Below are 18,380 nucleotides of genomic sequence, written 5' to 3'. Positions count from 1 at the left end.
GCGATGTGTAGCTTGTTTGTACCTGTGTATAAGAATGCATCCCTGGGGCAGTGTCTTTGTCCGGCCGAGGGGGCAGTGGAAAGTCCTGCCACTGACTGAGCCGGGTCCATTGCCAAGAGGCACTTTCTCGTAGTATGCCCGGTAGACTAAGTAATCTACGGGGAACTGCCATTGTGTCCAGGATCGCAATAAACCTAGCTGACGTGACTTTGCATCTTACTAGACTCTGTGGTTATTGGGGGTTCTTGTCGGGTCTGCTGTGTCAGCTATCTGCAGAGCTGGGGCAGCACTCAGAGGGAACACACGCACGCAGCCGAGTGATATCAACATTGGAGAAAGCAGAGCACCACACCGGTAACACTCTGACAACACTCTGCAGCGTGGGGCATGGGTCACTTGCTGGAGGATTCTCTGCACCTTCAAGTCTTTAAACCACGATTTGAGGACTTCAATAGCTCAGATATAGATCAGGGGGTTGTTATGCGAGTGGGTGGGTGAGATTCTGTGGCCCGCGTTGTGCAGGAGGTCAGACTAGACAATCATAATGGTCCCTTCTGACCTTACAGTCTATGATTCTATGGTGCATGACAAATGGGAAGAAAAATTTCCTAGTCAAATATCACTCATCAGGTTTGAGAGAAATAATTGCCAACCGCCATAGTGAAAAGTAAATTAGATTTTTTAAGATTATTGCATTTTTAATCATGAGGCATATTTAGTAACAAGTTAAAAAGTGAAAGTGCCATTAATAATGAATTTGAAAAAGGAAGCCCAAAGTCTCATCTAAGCCGGGACACAAAGGAAGTAGCTCAATATGGGAATGCAGGGAAAAGTCAGGTTTTCACAGCTGTTGTCAGTTGTAATTTTTTTCTGAAGGTTTTTTTTTTTTTTTTTTTAAATGAATGCATTGGTGATTTAACCACAGTTATATTAACACCAAAGTGTGCACACTTGATTTAAATTTAGTTGATGCTGGAAGTAACCAAACGTTATTACAGGATGGTGGTTTAGTATCCATCTTGGAGGATCTTCAAGCTTGTCTACACAGTGGTTTAGTCCACACCAGAGGGGTGTAAATTCTAGTGCACACTAAAGTTTACTTTGGTGCGTACCAATGCACAGTGTAGTCAAGCCCATAGTCCATCTCACAAAGGGTAAGTGGCTTGTCACAGAATCCACTACCACAGTCAGCACTAACTGCTAACATAAGCCTGACCTATGCAGCAGGAACACTGCACCTGTACAGAGCCCTACGGAGGTCATGGAGGTTGTCCTGCATGAAGCCAGTTGCAGAATTGGAGACTTCGTTGATAATCTCAGCAGCATGAGGCCTAGAACCAACCATGCCATTTGCAAAGCAACCTAGAGGAAGCTTACACCAACTCCACACCATTTGATACCAGCGGTGGAGGGATACAGGGAAGACTGTAGACCCCAGGACCGCTTCCCTGACAGCTTTCACTAGGGCTACGTTTTGTTAGACTTTTGTAAAGTTTACCTGACAACTCTGAAAGTCTTTTTGGTTTCCCATTCCAGTGGAGAGATGGATTTCCTGTGTCTGTCTGCTGTCCAGTCTGGTGAAGTATTATGGAGCCATGGTAGTAACTATGTTAGTCTGACAGCAACCCTTTAGCAACACGCCGGAGGAGAGGAGCTCTAGAAGGATATGCGGAGACCAGGCATCTAAAGGCTGCTCAAGAAGCCAGTGTTCTCAGTACTATGAACTGGTTTAGCTATTCCGCAGGCATCTTCCCGAAACTCTGCTGCAGTCCAGTCTAAAAAGCATTTACACAGCAGCAACCTCCCAGGGAGCTTTGCAGCGATCAGAAGGCACAGTAAGCGCATTTGATCTGGGAACAGGACGCCGTCTGCTTACGCTGTTTGATCCAGACTTTCTGCTGCTCTTTTGAAGGAATCGAAGGCTTTGTGCAGAGCCGTGTGGCGGAACAAGTTTGAATGAGCTGCTGTCTTCTCCACCAGAGAGTCAGAAACATCTCCTGCTTCAGAGAGAAACCAGCAAATCAGTGTAGCTGTAAGGAACTCAGTATTACCCCTAACATAAAGCTCCTTGCTTCTGATTTCTCTCCTCCGCACATGTTGGGAGTCCCATCTGGTTTCATCTGTTACCCTCCCTTCCACCTTCCTTACTCTCTCCACTCCCTGTCTCCCCTGACAAGCAGCGGCTCTGAGTGGGTGTCTCTCCCAGCACTGGAGAGGAAATGGCTCCAGGCCCACTTTTTCCTGGCACTGAGACAGCCCAGGTAGGGTTGCCACCTTCCTAATTGCTGGTAACTGGATGCCTGAGGCCCCACCCCTGCTCTGCCTCTCCCCTCCCCCACCCCCAAGGTCCCGCCTGTCACATGCTCCTCTCCCCTCCTCCCCCCATCGCTGCAGGATCTTCTCAAGGAGCCTGCCTGCAGATAGAAGGCAGCCCCAGCTGAGTAGGAACTTTAATGACATGATACCTCCCCATGCCCCACAGTAACTGGACTTTGGTTCGGGTGCCATTTAGGTTGCCAGGTCCCCTTTTTAACTGGACTTTCCAGTTGAAAACCAGGCACCTGGCAACCCTAAATGACACCTGGACACAGAAGCCAAAAATTGGACCATCCAGGAAACCTGGATGGGTGGCAACCCTAGTCACGGCTCAGGGTGTGTAAACGGGAGGGAAGGGCCGGGAGAGCAGCTTATCTGTCAGACACCGGTGCCCAGAACGGTAGTATCTGAACTTGTTGAGCAAAGGCTACAGCTTCATCTGCAGAGGGCTGAATGTGGGGGGAGAAGGGAAGAACAAGCTCCAGGAGCAGCAGACTCCTGCTTCCCCTCTACCACTCACAGCACCAGAGGGGGAAGACACAGTTCCGCCTGCAGAGCTGGGCCTCAGTTCCACACCAGCTCTGCTGTTTGGCCAATGGGGCCTCCAGACAACCAGCAACTGGTTAAGATTGCTCGAGCGGCTCCTCTCCCCGGAGCTCTATCTAGCCCGTCACTGGACCAGGTGCAGAGCAGAAGAGTCGGAGCTCCCCGCGCAGCCGGCTCAGCTGCAGGGTCCTTCTGCAAGATAATTGCCAGGGAAATATTAAAGCAGGAGTCGGCAACCTTTCAGAAGTGCTGTGCCTAGTCTTCATTTATTCACTCTAATTTAAGGTTTCGCGTGCCGGTAATACATTTTAATGTTTTTTAGAAAGTCTCTCTCTAGTTATATAATATATAGACTTGTAAACTAGTGTTGTATTGTAAAATAAACAAGGTTTTCAAAATGTTTAAGAAGCTTCATTTAAAATTAAATTAAAATGTTGATCTTATGCTGCCGGCCCGCTCAGCCTACTGCTGGTCTGGGGTTCTGTTCATCTAAGCCAGCAATGGGCTGAGTGGGGCCTGCGGCCGGGACCCCAGCTGGGGCTGGAGATGTGGGGGGTGCAAGAGTCAGGGCAGAGGGCTAGGCACATGTGGGGGGGTGCAGGTGTCAAGGTAGGGGGGCTGGGTATGTATGGGGGTGCCAGAGTCAGGGCTGGGGTCATGTGGGGGGGGGTGAAGGAGTCAGCAGAGGGCTGGGTGGTACAGGGCTCAGGGCAGAGGGCTGGGTGACTGCCCCCCCAGAACCCTCAACTCCCCTCGCTCCTTGTCCCGACTAGGACCCCACCCCTATCTAAGCCTCCCTGCCCCTTGTCCCCTGACTGCCCCCCTAGGACCCTACCCCCTATCTGTCCCCTGACTGCCCCAACCCTTATCCACACCCCCGCACCCAGACAGAACCCCCTGGACTCCCATGCCTATCTAACCGCTCCCCACCCCGACAGGACTCCCAGAACTCTGGACCCATACAACACCCCCCTGCTCCCTGCTTGCCCAACCCCTCTCCATACCCCTACCTCCTGACAGCCCCCCCGAACTCCCAACCCCCCCCAGCTCCTTGTCCCTTGCCCATCCCCTCCAGAGACCCCCCCCTCCCTAACTGCCTCCCCAGGACCCTCCTTGCTCCCTGTCCCTTGAATACCCTGACCCCTATCCACTCCCCATCCCCTAACAGACCCCAGGGACTCCCATGCCCCTGCTCCCTGACTGCCCCCACCAGAGACCCCACCCCTAACCACTCCCTGGGATCCCACCAACCCATCCTGCTCCCTGTCCCCTGACTGCCCCCACCCCTTATCCAACCCCCTCCCCGGACCCAGACCCCTTACCATGAGGTTCCTCGCTGATCTGGAGTCCTGCCGCCGTGCGCGCAGCGCTCTGAGGGGAGGGGCGGGGCTCCGGATGAGCGGGGAGCGTCCTTCCCTCCCCATGGAGCCAAATGCTGCCCCACGGGAGTGCACAGCCCCAGCCCCCAGAGTGCTGTACGCGGCGGCATGGCTCATGGGGAAGGGGGGGAAAGGCGGGGGAGGGGCCGGCGGCTTGCTGCGCTCGGCCCGGCGCTCCAGCCCTGGAGCACAGACCCTGCAGCTTGCTGCGACGGCAGGATTTTTAATGATACACTGGGGTCCCAGCAGGCACCAGCGTGCCATTAAAAATTGGCTCGCGTGCCATCTTTGGCACGTGTGCCATAGGTTGCCGACCCCTGTATTAAAGCCTCGCATTAACCCACTAACCCTCACCTCACCCACAGGAGGTAAGTGTTGCTACAAAGCACAGATAGGGAGCAGGGGCCACAAACTGGCTGCTTTTTAACCATGAAGCCTTTTGCCTATTCCTTGTACGTAAACCTGCAGTACAGGGAGATCCTGGGAAAATCCACAGAAAGCAGAATCAGAGTCAACAAGCTGCCAGACAGTGCAAACCACGTAACTGCTTTGGATCAAGAGGAACTCCTAGTTCTTCTTCGAGATGGGTTGCTCATATCGATACCATACCAATCAGGCCCAGGGGGTTCCTTCAGGGGCTTCCCGTTCCACCCCTTTGGAGCCCCGAGTAGCGGAGGCCACTGTGTATTGCCCCCCACCCGGGTGACTGCTCCAGCGCCAATACAGGCCCACGCTCCTAGCGTGGTGGACCTTAAGCAACAAGGACCTCCACAAGAGAACCTCGCGCAGGATCCCTTAGTCCTGGGGGTATATTCCTCGTCCTCACCTGATGAGGCAGTGGCGGGGTCTACAGTTTCAGGCCCTCTTCCTATGGACCTCCGTGCCCACCAGGAACTGCTCTGCAGGGTGATGTGCAATAGGAACCTCCAGGTAGAGGAGGTGGTGGAGGTAGGACCCCGTGGTGGACATTCTGTGTGTGGAGGCACCATCCAGAGTGACCCCTCCCCGTCATACGAACCATACAGGCCAATGCCAAGACAATCAGGCAATCGCCAGCCTCTATTCCACCTACGGTCGAGGGGGTGGAAAGGAAGTACTTTGTCCCCTCAAAGGAATACGAGTACCTCTACATGCACCTTCAACCGTGCTCCCTTATCGTGGCTTTGGTCAACGAGAAGGAGCAGCATGGTCAGCAGGCCCCGGTGCCTAAATCAAAGGACGCTAGACACCTAGACTTGTTTGGGCGCAAGGTGTACTCGGCTGGAGGCTTGCAGCTCAGGGTGGCCAACCAGCAGGCACTCCTGAGCCGATCTGACTATAATTCGTGGCACTCTATGGAGAAATTCAAAGAGTTGGTTCCACAGGAGTCCAGAGACTTGGGGCTCTAGTAGAGGAAGGCAAGAAGGTGACAAGAACCTCCCTACAAGTTCTCTGGATGCTGCAGACTCGGCAGCTAGGACCCTGGCCTCGGGCATAGCCATGCGCTGCATCTCATGGCTGCAGGCTTCTGGCTTACCACCAGACTTATAGCAGACCCTCCAGGACCTGCCCTTTGATGGCCAGGGCCTATTCTCCAAGAAGAGAGACTCAAGGCTGCAGAGTCTGAAGGACTAGAGAATTATCATGCGCACTCTGGGAATGCATACCCCAGTAACACAGAGAAGGCCCTTCAGACTGCAGCCTTAGAGATCCTACCCTCCCCCTCGGCCAAGACGGGACTTCTTTAGAAGACGTGGCCGAGGTAGTAAAAGAAAAACTGGACACCAAGCCAGCCAAGGCCAGGGCCCTCCCAAGCCATCGGCAGGGCCTAAGCAGAACTTTTGAAGGTGCGCCCAAGGATGGAGCACCAGTCTCCATTCAGGATCCTTCCCCACCTTTCCAAAATCATCTCTCCCATTTCCTCCATGCGTGGTCCTACATAACATCAGACCATTGGGTCCTACGCATGGTGGAAAGGGAATACTCCCTCCAATTTGCTTCCCTTCCCCCCCTCCTCCACTTTCCCCATCCCTCTTCAGGGACCTTTCTCATGAGCACCTTCTTCTACTGGAGGTGCTATGACTCCTAGCTTTGGGAGTAATAGAGGAGGTTCCAGGAGAGTCAAAGGGCCAGGGTTTTTACTCCCACTACTTCCTAATCCCCCAGGCCAAGGGCAGGCTTTGGCCCATCCTGGACCTACGCGGCCTCAACAAATTCATGGTAAAGTTGAAGTTCCGCATGGTCTCACTAGGGACCATTATTCCTTCCCTAGATCCTGGAGACTGGTACGCCGCCCTCGACATGAAGGACGCATACTTCCACATTGCGATCTACCCAGCGCACAGACGCTTCCTTTGCTTTGTGGTCAATCAACAGCACTTTCAATTCACCGTCCTTCCTTTTGGCCTGTCCACGGCCCCCAGGGTGTTTACTAAGTGCATGGCTGTGGTGGCTGCCTCCCTTTGTCGACAACGGAGCAGTATTAGACTCGGGTATTAGGCCCGGGCGATTCTGCCAGAAGCATGCTTTCAATCCCTGGTGAACATCATCCACAGTCTGCAAAGCTTCCCGACCTTGACCGTGAAAACATGCCTATGCCTCCTGGGGCACATGGCCTCTTGCACGTATGTGACCAGGCATGCCAGGCTGCGACTACGTCCACTCCAAGCCTGGCTATCAGTTTACCGACCAGGTCGGGACAGCTTGGTTACCATCCTGCCAGGGGTACTAGCCTCTCTAGGCTGATGGATGGACCCCAAACCAGTGTGCCAAGGGGTGCCATTTCACGCCCTGCAGTCCTCGGTGTCCCTAGTCACGGATGCGTCATCCCTGGGATGGGGAGCCCACCTCGGGAACCTCCATACACAAGGGCTACGGTTGGCAAGAGAGTTACCCCTGCACATCAATGTACGGGAACTCAGAGCAGTGCGCCTGGCGTGTCAGGCATTCTGAGAGTGCATTCAAGGCCGCTGTGTTGTAGTCCTCACAGACAACACTACGGCCATGTTTTACATCAACAAGCAAGGGGGAGCCCGATCATGTCCTCCTGACAGAGGGGGGATTCGTCTGTGGGAGTTCTGCATAGCCCACTCAATCCATCTGGTGGTGTCGTTTCTCCCAGGAGTCCAGAAAACCTTAGCGGACCACCTCAGCAGATCATTCCAGGTTCACAAGTGGTCGGTTCACCTGGACGTCATCCACTCTGTCTTCCCGAAGTGGGGCTTTCCCCTGATAGACCTATTCCCCTCTCGCGAGAATCGGAAATGCCAGGTGTTCTGCTCTCTCCAAAGGTGCTCTCCGGGTTCCCTGTTGGATGCCTTCCTAATTCAGTGGAAGGATCACCTGTGCTACGCCTTTCCTCCATTCCCGCTAGTCCACAGGGTCCTGATCAAGCTGAGCAGGGACAAAGCCCGTATGATTCTGGTCACCCCGGCGTGGCCCAGACAGCTCTGGTACACCACTCTCCTAGAGCTGTCGGAGGACACTCCGATTCCACTCCCGCTGTGACCATACCTGATCACTCAGGACCATGGACGACTCTGTCATCCTGACCTGCTCTCTCTCCACCTCACAGCGTGGATGCTACATGACTAAATCAATCTGAGCTGTGCTGCTCTCGCTTGGTTCAGCGGATCCTTCTGGGTAGCAGGAAGCCCTCTAACAGGTCCACATACTTATGCAAGTGGAAGCGTTTTTCCTGCTGGTGCGCCTGGAATCATACAACCCCCTACAGGCATCAGTACCTATCATCTTGGATTACCTCCTGTCCTTAAAGCCGCAGAGCTTGGCAATATCATCCATCAGAGTGCACCTGGCAGCTATTTCGTCTTTCCACCTGGGCGAAAATGGGTGTTCGGTCTTCTCCAATCCCATAGATTTCTCAAGGGGTTGGAGCGCCTGTTCCCATGAATTCGACAGCCTGTCCCTACGTGGGATCTTAACCTGGTCCTATCCAGATTCATGGGTGCCCCATTCGAGCCGATGGCCAATGCTTGCTCCTGTACCTTTCCTGGAAGACAGCCTTCCTCGTAGCTCTCACCTCAGCAAGGCAGTGTCTGAGCTCAGGGCGCTCACATTGGAACCACTGTATACGGTGTTCCACAAGGACAAGGTACAGTGCGACCTCACCCAGCCTTCCTCCCTAAGGTGGTGTCTACCTTCCATGTCAACCAGGACATCTTCCTCCCTGTCTTCTACCTGAGGCCGCACGCCTCTCGATGGGAGCAACAGCTGCATTCCCTGCACATTCGCAGGGCCCTGGCCATCTACACTGAGTGAACAAAACCTTTCAGGAAAATGTTGCAGCTGTTTGTTGCGGTGGCAGACCGGATAAAGGTCCTTCTGGTCTCCTCCCAGCACATCTTGTCCTGGATCATATCATGCATCCGTGTGCGCTATGACTTGGCTGGTGTCCCAACTACGCACCTTACCACCCACTCCACATGGGCTCAAGCTTCATCCTCTGCTTTCCTGCACACGTGCCCATAAAGGAGATATGTAGGGCAGCGACTTGGTCATCGGTACATACCTTTGCCACCCACTATGCGATAGTGCAGCAGTCCAGGGGTGATGCTGCATTTGGTTCAGCGGTCCTTCACTCTGCGACATCTCACTCCGACCCCACCGCCTAGGTAAGGCTTGGGAGTCACCAAACTGGAATCGATATGAGCAAGCACTCGAAGACAGTTACTCCCCTTTGTAACTGTTGTTCTTCGAGATGTGTTGCTCATATCCATTCCAAACCCGCCCTCCTTCCCCTCCGTTGGAGTAGCCAGCAAGAAGGAACTGAGGGGGCGCTGGGTCGGCCGGGGCATATCTCTGGCTCCATGAAGGCGCCACTCCAGGAGGCGCCTCAGCCGACCCACCGAGCGTTGCTAGGGTAAAAATCTCCCGACAATCGTGCACAGGGCGTGCACACACCCTAATTGGAATCGATATGAGCAACACATCTCGAAGAACAACAGTTACAAAGGTGAGTAACCATCTTATTTCTTAGACAAACCCTTATCATTTATGGCAACCCATCACAAACTGATGGGGAGACTGTACTATGATACACACTATCATCTGACTATAAAACAATTATATCATTGCAAATTTGGATAAGAGATGGTCCCTGCCTCAAAGGCTTTACAATATCAGGAGAGGGTGGCCTGCTGTCTGGCATTATCTCATGATTCCCCTGCATTCACCCGTCAGTCTGTTTTCTCTTGTCGTATATTTGGATTGTAAGCTCTTTGGGGGCAGGGACTGTCTCTGTGCTATGCCTGTACAGCTCCTAGCACAACAGGGTCCTGGTCCAAGACTATGATAATAGAAACAAACAAATAATAATATGATGGAGGAGGAAGGACAGATTTCCTGAAGAGGTGGGGGAGGACAGGCAGACCGTTCCCAGGCACAAAGCTTTCTGTCACTATATTTCATATTATCCTTCATGTTTCAGGAGAGAGCCATAACCACACTGTCTGTCTCTCCTTGTGCCACCACCTGCTTTCTAGTATACTGTAGAGGCCAGGGCCTTCAAAACCACACAATATCAAATCTTATTCACAATGAAAGCTCTTCCTCCTTCCTCACCCAGAGAGAAAGTTTCCCAATCCCAAGGCTTTCATAAAAGTGTGGAGAGAAACCATGGGATAATCTTTACTACAATGGATTACAGATGGGATACTTGAGCACGTTGTAACTCTGGCTGAGAGTGCACACACTTCTGAATTCATTATGAGCCCCTCTATCCTCCAAACTTTCCTCTTTCAGGGGAATTGAGTTGTAACATGGCAGGGGCCTCAGCTGTTAGAATACAGGTTGGCCTGGCCTGTGTGCTTGGCACAGAGCTTTATACGTTCCTGTGGGGACCAGAGCAACACGTGGAAGGTTCTCCGTCATGGGCAATTCATAAATCAAGACTGGATGTTTTTCTAAAAACATCTGCTTTAGTTCAAGCAGGAATTAATTCAGGGAAGTTCTCTGGCCTGTGTTACACAGGAGATCAGACTACATGACCAAAACGGTCTCTTCTGGCCTTCATAATCTATGAATATTAGCATTTTTCTGCTATTTGAATTTATTCAAGGTAACAAATTAACATGCATCTTTCTGAGATTATTTGTATGTCCACTCCTGCACACTCTCTCATTCCAGTCCTGGTTCCCCATACACCTCAGACCCAGCAACGCCCGTAACGATCCAGAATCGTCTTACAGCCCGGCTAAGATGAGAGCTGTAGCAAGTCTGTAAAACGTTTATAGCTTGAGGCCACAACCTCTTCGGAGCAAAGCTCCAGCTACACAGGAATCACGTGGCCTGCTTTTCCACAGGGCTCAAGAAATAAAATAAGCTGCTCATTTCTTTCTTGTCCTGAAGTTCAAATAGTGAACAATGGTAATATGATCCCAAACAGACTGCGAAAGCCCCAATGCAGACTGTTTTGCTCTGATCTTGCTCCCATACAAATGCTCTCTGAATGGACACAGATGTCCTTATTTTACCTTTACATGTAATAGTGGCCTCAGTTGGAAGACTACGGGTGAGATCGCCATAAACCAGCTTTGCTCTGAATGGAAAGGTCTTGCTTTCTGTTTCCACATCATAATTAAAGAACAGTACATTATGCAACGAGTTTCTCTGCAAGGTTCCTTTGAGAAAGGCTGAATAATGGTCCTGGAGGGATGAAGACAAACAGAAGCACTAAACTATGAAAGGGACTCAGAGTGAGGCTGGGATTTCTCCCATTCTGCTAAATCTTGAACACGCTTAGGTCTGACAGATTTAAGGTTGGAAACATATTGTACATACCTCAAACAAAAACCTCACAGTAAAAACAGCAGAGCTGGCACATTTTTTATTTCAAGTCAGGAAACCTGAAGTTTAGACTACACAAAACACCTTAAATCTACCCCACCCTGTATCTTGACACATGGAACATCATCCCTGTAACAGATGAAGATTGTGGCATTTGTATTCAGGAGACAGAGTGAACATGGCGGACTATGATTTTAGCTGAATGGTTAATAGCAGAGGGCATTTGCTGATAAAAAGACATGAAGATGTTGCAATACTGAGCATAGAGGGCAGGTGGGAGGAGGAGAGGAACATGTCTGTTCTGTGTACAAAAGGTAACAGGGAAAATATTAGAGAATCGGGGCAGCTTGGAGAAGGGGCTATAGAGAGATTAGTGCCCACCATGTAATAGCTGGATGCTTAGCTGGCAGAATATGAGACCGTACACCAGTGATACATGGCTTATACTGGAAATCTAGAAGAGGTACACGTTTGAGTCTCTCAGGGATATAGATGGACTGTGTGTTGGATATGGGGTGGAACAGAGTAAAAGTTGTTTGTGGAATCTTAACTCCAAGCTTCCTGACTTGCACATGTTTATTTTTCTAAAGCCAATGAGTTTTGCTTTTGGTTTTCAAAAGGGGTGTATTTCCAAACTAAACTCCATGTTAATGAAGTTTTTTGCTTAGAGAATTACCTTATTCTAATGTATATATTTTAGTGACGCATACTAACACATTTAAGACATATTTCCATTGGTCTTCAAGTGAGTTCATATTTCATGCTATAATTAGCAATGCAACACCTAAAACTGGAATCTTGAGTGCTCCTCTATAGGACCTACGGCTTAACAGCTTCCTATACAGATTCTGACACAAACAATTCTCTGCACAATTTTCATTGCATAAAAATACCATGCAAGCTCTGATGCCCACAGGCTTTTAGGATATTTACAGCCTAACACAGTTTCTAAGATTTAAACACACACTATCTCCTTTGTTTAACTCTCCCCCCACACCACGCATACCTGGAATGCAATACTTGCTTAACATGTCTTCAAAGAGCTTAAATGTTAAATTATTAGCCCTCTTAACACCGTCATGTTCTGCATTTTACTGATGTGGAAACCTAAGTAGAACGGTTTAATGACCTACTTAAGCACATACCCAGTGGCTCTGTCACAAATGGAATTAGAACTCACAGATCCCTGGTTCTCAAACCACACAATCTTGCGTCCTTCCCACCTCATTTACTGTAACTTCACTCCCCCAAATATATGTGGGTAGAGAACCCTCCTATATCATTTATCTCCCTTTTGCTACATACAAGGATCAAGAATAGATTGTGGTTGTTGGGGCCATTGGTACCTGTAACTGATCTGCCTGGTATTTCCTTCCAGCATAAGCATTCAGGTGATCAGACAACAAAGCCAGGAAGCATTTGATGTTGGTCTGCAAGTACTTCTTGGCTATTTGCTCCAAGGGGATAAAGATGGGGACAGAGTGGTGACGAATCTGGACTGGTTGCTGTATGAGGAGGTCCAGGTAGTAGGAGTCCAGGTAGGTGCCTTCATAAGCAGTGCTGATGCAGAAACAGACTCCTTGTTTGGTCAATTTCCCACTAAGACCTTGGGTACAAAAAGGGGTGTTTATTCAGCACCATTCTAGAACACTATTGTAAGGAAGCTTTGCTAAGGGGGCATGGACGGTTAACTGTGTTGTTCTACATATGGAATACACTACATACATTTAGTCATTAGACAGGGCTCCTAAAAGGATTAAGGATTTGGAAGAATTAAGAGGCATGAACCCTGGAATCATTTTTTATAACCTTCCACTCAATCTTCTAGTGGGTTCAGGATTTTGTGGCCAGTAATCTAGGTTCCCAACTTCTTCCACTAAGCTTCTGTGCTGGGTCCTGGTATGTTTCTGCACACCTTCCACACAGGTGCATGCACTCTAGCCTGCTATGGAGCTTGACTACTCCAAACCAGTCTTACCATCAGGAGAAGCCCAAACTCAATGTTGAGTTCAAGAATGCACAATTGAGTCGAGGAAGGCAGCATGCTCTGGCTGGCATAGCCAAGGTCCAAGACTCATTAAACTGATACACAGTGATCCAAAAAGGTTGGGAAATGCTCCCCTAATCAGCTCATCTGCATCGTGGCAAGATTGGTTTAATTACATTTCAATTAGAGAAACTGGAAATTGTGGTGAAAGTGCTGCACATTAAAGAAGTAATTTGAACAGGCTCAGAGACATTAGAAACAGTATCCTGCCTTTAGGGAAGGCTCAGCCAATGAGAATTTGTTCTGAACACAGTGTGTTAACCCAGTATCCTGGAAGACTCTAGTGGTGGATGGAGAATCTGAGGAGACAAAGGGAATCAACCCTACATGAATTAATCTCTTTCAAAACTCAGTTATTTTTCTAGCACCTCAACACTCTTAATGACTGTTATTTAAGAGCACAATAGAAGCACTTTTAATAGAAAACAATCAGCTAGATATCAAGTTCATCTTTCAAAATGAGAACCCTATAAAACCAGTGGCCAGGATCAAGGACACCTACCAGCCCCATATACAAGCACTAGTCAGAGCTTGCACAGATCTCAGGGCTTTACCTGTCAGATGAAAGGCTTGCAGCATGGCCTTGACATTTTCCACTTTCCATTTTAGCAGAGCTTGCCCTCCAGTCTCCACTGCTTGGACGGGCTCCACCTTACTGCCGGTGGTTCCTTCCTGCCTGATGAGCTATAAAATACAAGACACGAAAGAAAAGCAGCTCAGAAGTCACTGAAACAGCAAGTATTCACTGGATCAAGGGTGGCCCAGGCTGCTGCTAGGGATTTGCTCTGCTCAGAGCAGGGCAAGACAGATTGCTTGGAATACTGTTTTGCGACAGGAGAAGAAAAAAGTTCTAGGATAGGGACACAACAGTTTCTTTGTAAGTAGCAGGGCATGGCAGTGCTGCACCTCCTCTGTGAACAGGACTTCAGTCTTGAGTTTTCTCAAGCCAGCACCATGAAGTTATTTAAAAAAAAAAAGGTGAAGGGAAAGAATAGCAGCTAGTTGTATTAGAGAAATAACATAAATACGTTAATCACAGAGTCTGGAAGGACAGAAGCCGGTCTGCGACCTTCTGCCACTTGTACGTGACAAGCACCTAATTCTTACCGCAACTTGCTGCAGGTTCACTTTGGTCTGGAGTTCATCTCTTTGGAGTCTCAGCTCCTGGATTCTTGCTCTCAGCCTGACCAAATTCTCCTGCTGCCGTTGAGTTTCTTCTTGCTTCAGTGCTAGTTTCCGTGCATGAGCTTCTAGCTTTTCCAGATGGGATAGGACCCCTCCAGGAAAAGAAGAAACAGATAAATCCAGTCTGCAATTATTTATTAATATTTAGCCTGGGCAGGATTTAAAAAAATCTATAGATGTCAGTTATTTCAGCTGACATGCTGAAATCAACCAAAAAAAATCTGTAACTGTCAGAGGGCGCACAGCCCCCTCAAGATGTGCCTGCAGGGATCCGGTGTCACCAGCCCTGGGGATATGCAGGGAGTCCTCTGTGTCTCCACCCAGCTCCTTCACTCCCATGACAGCATGGCCTCAGGGCTGATGACAACCAATCCCTGCAGGGACAAGGTGCAGTGAAGGCTGTGGCCCACGCCCAGCGGAGCAGAGATCCCTGGCCAGGACTGCGATGAAGAGGTAAAGCCCCCAGCTGTTGGGGGAGGCCACCCCGCTGCTGAATGGTTCCAACCCCACACAGGAGCCATTCAGCAGCAGAACGGCCTCCCTCATGGCTGGGGGCTCGTCCTCCTCCTTGTAGTCCTGGCCGGGGGCCTCTGTTCCACTGGGCCAGGACTGCAGCCTTCTTTGCGCCATGGTGTCTGGGACCCCCAGCAGCCCCCAGTCAGTGCTACCCTAGCCCTACTCCCGCACCTTAATTTCCAGCAAATGTTTAAAAAATAAAAGTGATACTATCGATGATAAAAATCTTAAAAATAAAAAACTATATTAACTGTCGAAATTGGGGGAGGGGTTGGATTCTGCCAAGCCTATTTATATTATAGTAGCACCCAGACCATGCTAGGCACTGTACTGATACATGAAGAGACCCTAATCACTACATACTTACATAGGTTAGGGGAAAGAGAAAACCTACAGTTAAGGGGCTTTTTGGTCATATATATTTGATTGAGTCCTAATTGTCCCTTGATGTAGCCATTGCTAGCTGGCTAATTTCTTGAGGCAATGTAGGCTAGTGCAGTGGTTTTCAAACTTTTTTTTCTGGCGACTCAGTTGAAGAAAACTATTGAGGTCCGCGACCCACGGCAAACTGGGGACAAGGGGTTTGGGGGTGTGGGAGGGGCTCAGGGCTGGGGCAGACAGTTGAGGTGCTGGGGCGAGGGCTGCAGGGAGGGGCCAGGAATGAGGGGCTCTGGGCTGGGGCCAGGGATGAGGGGCATGGGGTGCAGCAGGGGGCTAAGGCTCTGGATGCAGGCACTGGAGTGGGGCCAGGGATGAGGAGTTTGGGGTACAGGAAGGGGCTCAGGCTTGGGGCAGGGGATTGAGGCCTGAGGTTACCTCAGCCAGCTCCCAGTCAGCAGCGCAGCGGGAGTGCTAAGGCAGACTTCCTGCCTTTCCTGGCACCACGGCCGTGCTACGCCCCGGAAGCGGCTAGCAGCACGTCTGGCTCCTAGGTGGAGGTGCACACAAGTGGCTCCATACAGCTTTCACCCGCAGGACCAGCAGCTGGCCGCTTCCAGGGCGCAGTGCGGTGTCAGAACAGGTAGGGACTAGCCTGCCTTAGCTGGGCAGCACCACCAACGGGACTTTTAACGGCCCAATCGGCAGTGCTGACCAGAGCTGCTGCAACTCAGTACTGGGTTGTGACCCACAACTTGAAAGCCACTGGGCTAGTGGCTAGTGCACTGAACTGGACCTCAGGAAACACAGGCTCCCAGATCTCCTGGGTGACTTTGGGAAAGTCACTTCACACCTGTCTCAACTCTCCTACCTGTAAAACAGGAATAATGATCTTTACCTCCTTTGCAAAGTACTTGGAGATCTCCAGAAGAACAGTGCTACACAAGAGCTAGATTTTATTATTATGACAGAAATGGATCTTAAGGAGTGATTTTGAATGAGTGTATCACTTTCACCAAGCTGGAGAGCACTTTACACTTAAGACCCATAGTTTCTGCAGGTCATCGCTTCACATTAACGGTGAAGGCAGCTGCGGTCTGTTCTCTAGCAACTTACCATCTCTCAGGTAAGCAGTCGCCTCTTCCATTGTCACGTCTAGTTCTTAGGCAACGGCAAGAGAGCTTGGTGTGGAATGAAGGATCTTCGTGGTAGGTACTGGCCCCATGGAATTACGCCACAAAGGCACTAGGGGTTTGGCCACCACAAGCTTCTTTGTGCTGAAAAGAAGAGATCCCTCTTTTACACTCTAGGGTTGTCTACTGAAGGAATCAGATGGTACAATGATTCCAGCCCATGAAAATCCCTGCCCCTGCGGCTTTTCTGTGGCTGTGGATCAGGGATGCCTCTCCCAGGGCATTGGGTATGGGTGCGGACTGTAAGGCACTAGCAAGAGCACAGACACCATGTTTCCAAGTTGATTTCTGAAGCTGCACATTGTATAAAACAATGTCAATCTATTTTCATGAGGCGTCCCATTGACTCTTCCTGCTGCTCAGACAGGGAAGGGTGGGGTGCGGGGGAGGGGGGGCAGAGAAGCCACTTTCACAAACACCCAGAGCAGGAAAATGCCTCAGAGCAGCCTTCACTGGAGTGACCTTGTTAAAGCAAGTGGGCGTTGGACCCTGGCCAAGAGGAGGACACAGGACTCCTGGGTTCTGATCTCTGCCCTATGGGACCCTGGTTCTAATCCTTGTTCAGGGAGGCGTTTGGGGGGCTGGGACTCCTGGGTTCTGTGGGGAGACAGGACTCCTGGATTCTGGAAGTTTGGGGGTGGAGGTGGGCAGAACTCCTGGGTTGTGGCAGTTGGGGGGCAAGGGAACAGAACTCCTGGGAGGAGGGGCTCTGGGACTCCTGGGTTCTGGCGGTTGGAGGGCAGGACTCCTGGGAGGAGGGGCTCTGGGACTCCTGGGTTCTGGCGGTTGGAGGGCAGGACTCCTGGGAGGAGGGGCTCTGGTGTTGGGAGGAGGGGAACAGGACGCCGGGGTTCTGGCTGTTGGGGGTGGAGTCAGAACTCCTGAGAGGAGGGGCTCTGGTGTTGGTGGGAGCTGGGACTCCTGGGTTCTGGTGGATGGGGTGGGAAGCAGGACTCCTGGGAGGAGGGGCTCTAGTGTTGGGGGGCAGGACTCCTGGGTTCTGGCGGATGGGGTGGGAAGCAGGACTCCTGGGAGGAGGGGCTCTGGTGTTGGTGGGGCGGGCAGGACTCCTGGGTTCTGGTGGTTGGCGGTGGGGGCAGACTCCTGGGAGGAGGGACTCTGGTGTTGGTGGGGCGGGCAGGACTCCTGGGTTCTGGTGGGGAGGGGGGGCAGGACTCCTGGGAGGAGGGGCTCTGGTGTTGGGGAGGAGGGCAGGACTCCTGGGTTCTGGCAGTTGGGGGAGGAGTCAGGACTCCTGGGAGGAGGGGCTCTGGTGTTGGGGGGAGGAGGGAACAGGACTCCTGGGTTCTGGCAGTTGGGGTGGAGTCAGAACTCCTGGGAGGAGGGGCTCTGGTGTTGGTGGGAGCTGGGGGACTCCTGGGTTCTGTGGATGGGGAAGCAGGACTCCTGGGAGGAGGGGCTCTAGTGTTGGGGGGGGCAGGACTCCTGGGTTCTGGCAGTTGGGGTGGAGTCAGAGACTCCTGGGAGGAGGGGCTCTGGTGTTGGGGGCAGGGCAGGACTCCTGGGTTCTGGTGGATGGGGAAGGACTCCTGGGAGGAGGGGCTCTAGTGTTGGGGGCAGGACTCCTGGGTTCTGGCGGTGGTGGTGGGGGCAGGACTCCTGGGAGGAGGGGCTCTGGTGTTGGGGCGGGGCAGGACTCCTGGGTTCTGGCGGTGGTGGTGGTGGGCAGGACTCCTGGGAGGAGGGGCTCTGGTGTTGGGGGCGGGGCAGGACTCCTGGGTTCTGGCGGTGGCGGTGGGGGGGAGCGGGACTCCTGGGAGGAGGGGCTCTGGTGTTGGGGGCGGACTCAGCCCGGGCCGGACCCCGCGCTGGGGACAAGGACACCGACCCTCCTACAGCGGCTTCAGGACTCACCCGCGAGCACCATGGAAACCAGCTACGGGTCCCGCGCTCAAACCTCCCGCGCACCGACTCCACGGGAAATGCGTCACGAGACGCCCTTTATTTTCTTTCCCAGCATGCCCCGCGGCACGCGTGCCCGAGACGCCCCGCCCAGGGTTTATTTCCGGCATGCCC

The 18,380-nt window shown here is 51.6% G+C and overlaps 1 protein-coding gene across 2 annotated transcripts; it reads right to left on the bottom strand.

Annotated features, from left to right (window-relative positions):
- Positions 1 to 855: 855 nt before the first annotated feature.
- CENPO (centromere protein O) lies at positions 856 to 18,371 on the bottom strand. 2 transcript variants are annotated; one of them, XM_039531647.1, is made up of 7 exons: positions 18,219 to 18,371; positions 16,267 to 16,427; positions 14,179 to 14,348; positions 13,626 to 13,755; positions 12,371 to 12,630; positions 10,712 to 10,883; positions 856 to 1,997 (listed from the first exon to the last, which is right to left on the bottom strand). In XM_039531647.1, exons 2-7 carry the CDS (start codon positions 16,295 to 16,297, stop codon positions 1,873 to 1,875), a joined length of 888 nt encoding a protein of 295 aa, XP_039387581.1. In that variant the 5' UTR covers positions 16,298 to 16,427; positions 18,219 to 18,371; the 3' UTR covers positions 856 to 1,872. The 2 variants fall into 2 exon arrangements, with proteins under 2 accessions (XP_039387581.1, XP_039387580.1); XM_039531646.1 differs by having other exon boundaries at positions 856 to 2,000; positions 18,219 to 18,370.
- Between the last annotated feature and the right edge of the window lie 9 nt (positions 18,372 to 18,380).

Source organism: Mauremys reevesii, linkage group 3, assembly GCF_016161935.1.
Source record: "Mauremys reevesii isolate NIE-2019 linkage group 3, ASM1616193v1, whole genome shotgun sequence".
In the NCBI taxonomy this organism is placed as follows: Eukaryota; Metazoa; Chordata; order Testudines; family Geoemydidae; genus Mauremys; species Mauremys reevesii.
Note: the sequence above shows the minus strand (reverse complement) of the source record. Positions and strands in the feature narration are given on the sequence as shown.

What these genes read in the sequence shown, in the direction of transcription:
- CENPO (XM_039531646.1), bottom strand. Translation starts at nt 16,297, where the DNA reads ATGGAAGAGGCGACTGCTTACCTGAGAGATG. An exon ending in TGAACCTGCAGCAAGTTGCG is followed by an intron (nt 13,756 to 14,178) that starts GTAAGAATTAGG and finishes TGTATTTTATAG; the next exon opens with CTCATCAGGCAGGAAGGAAC. An exon ending in GGCCACTATTACATGTAAAG is followed by an intron (nt 2,001 to 10,711) that starts GTAAAATAAGGA and finishes TTCTCTCTGAAG; the next exon opens with CAGGAGATGTTTCTGACTCT.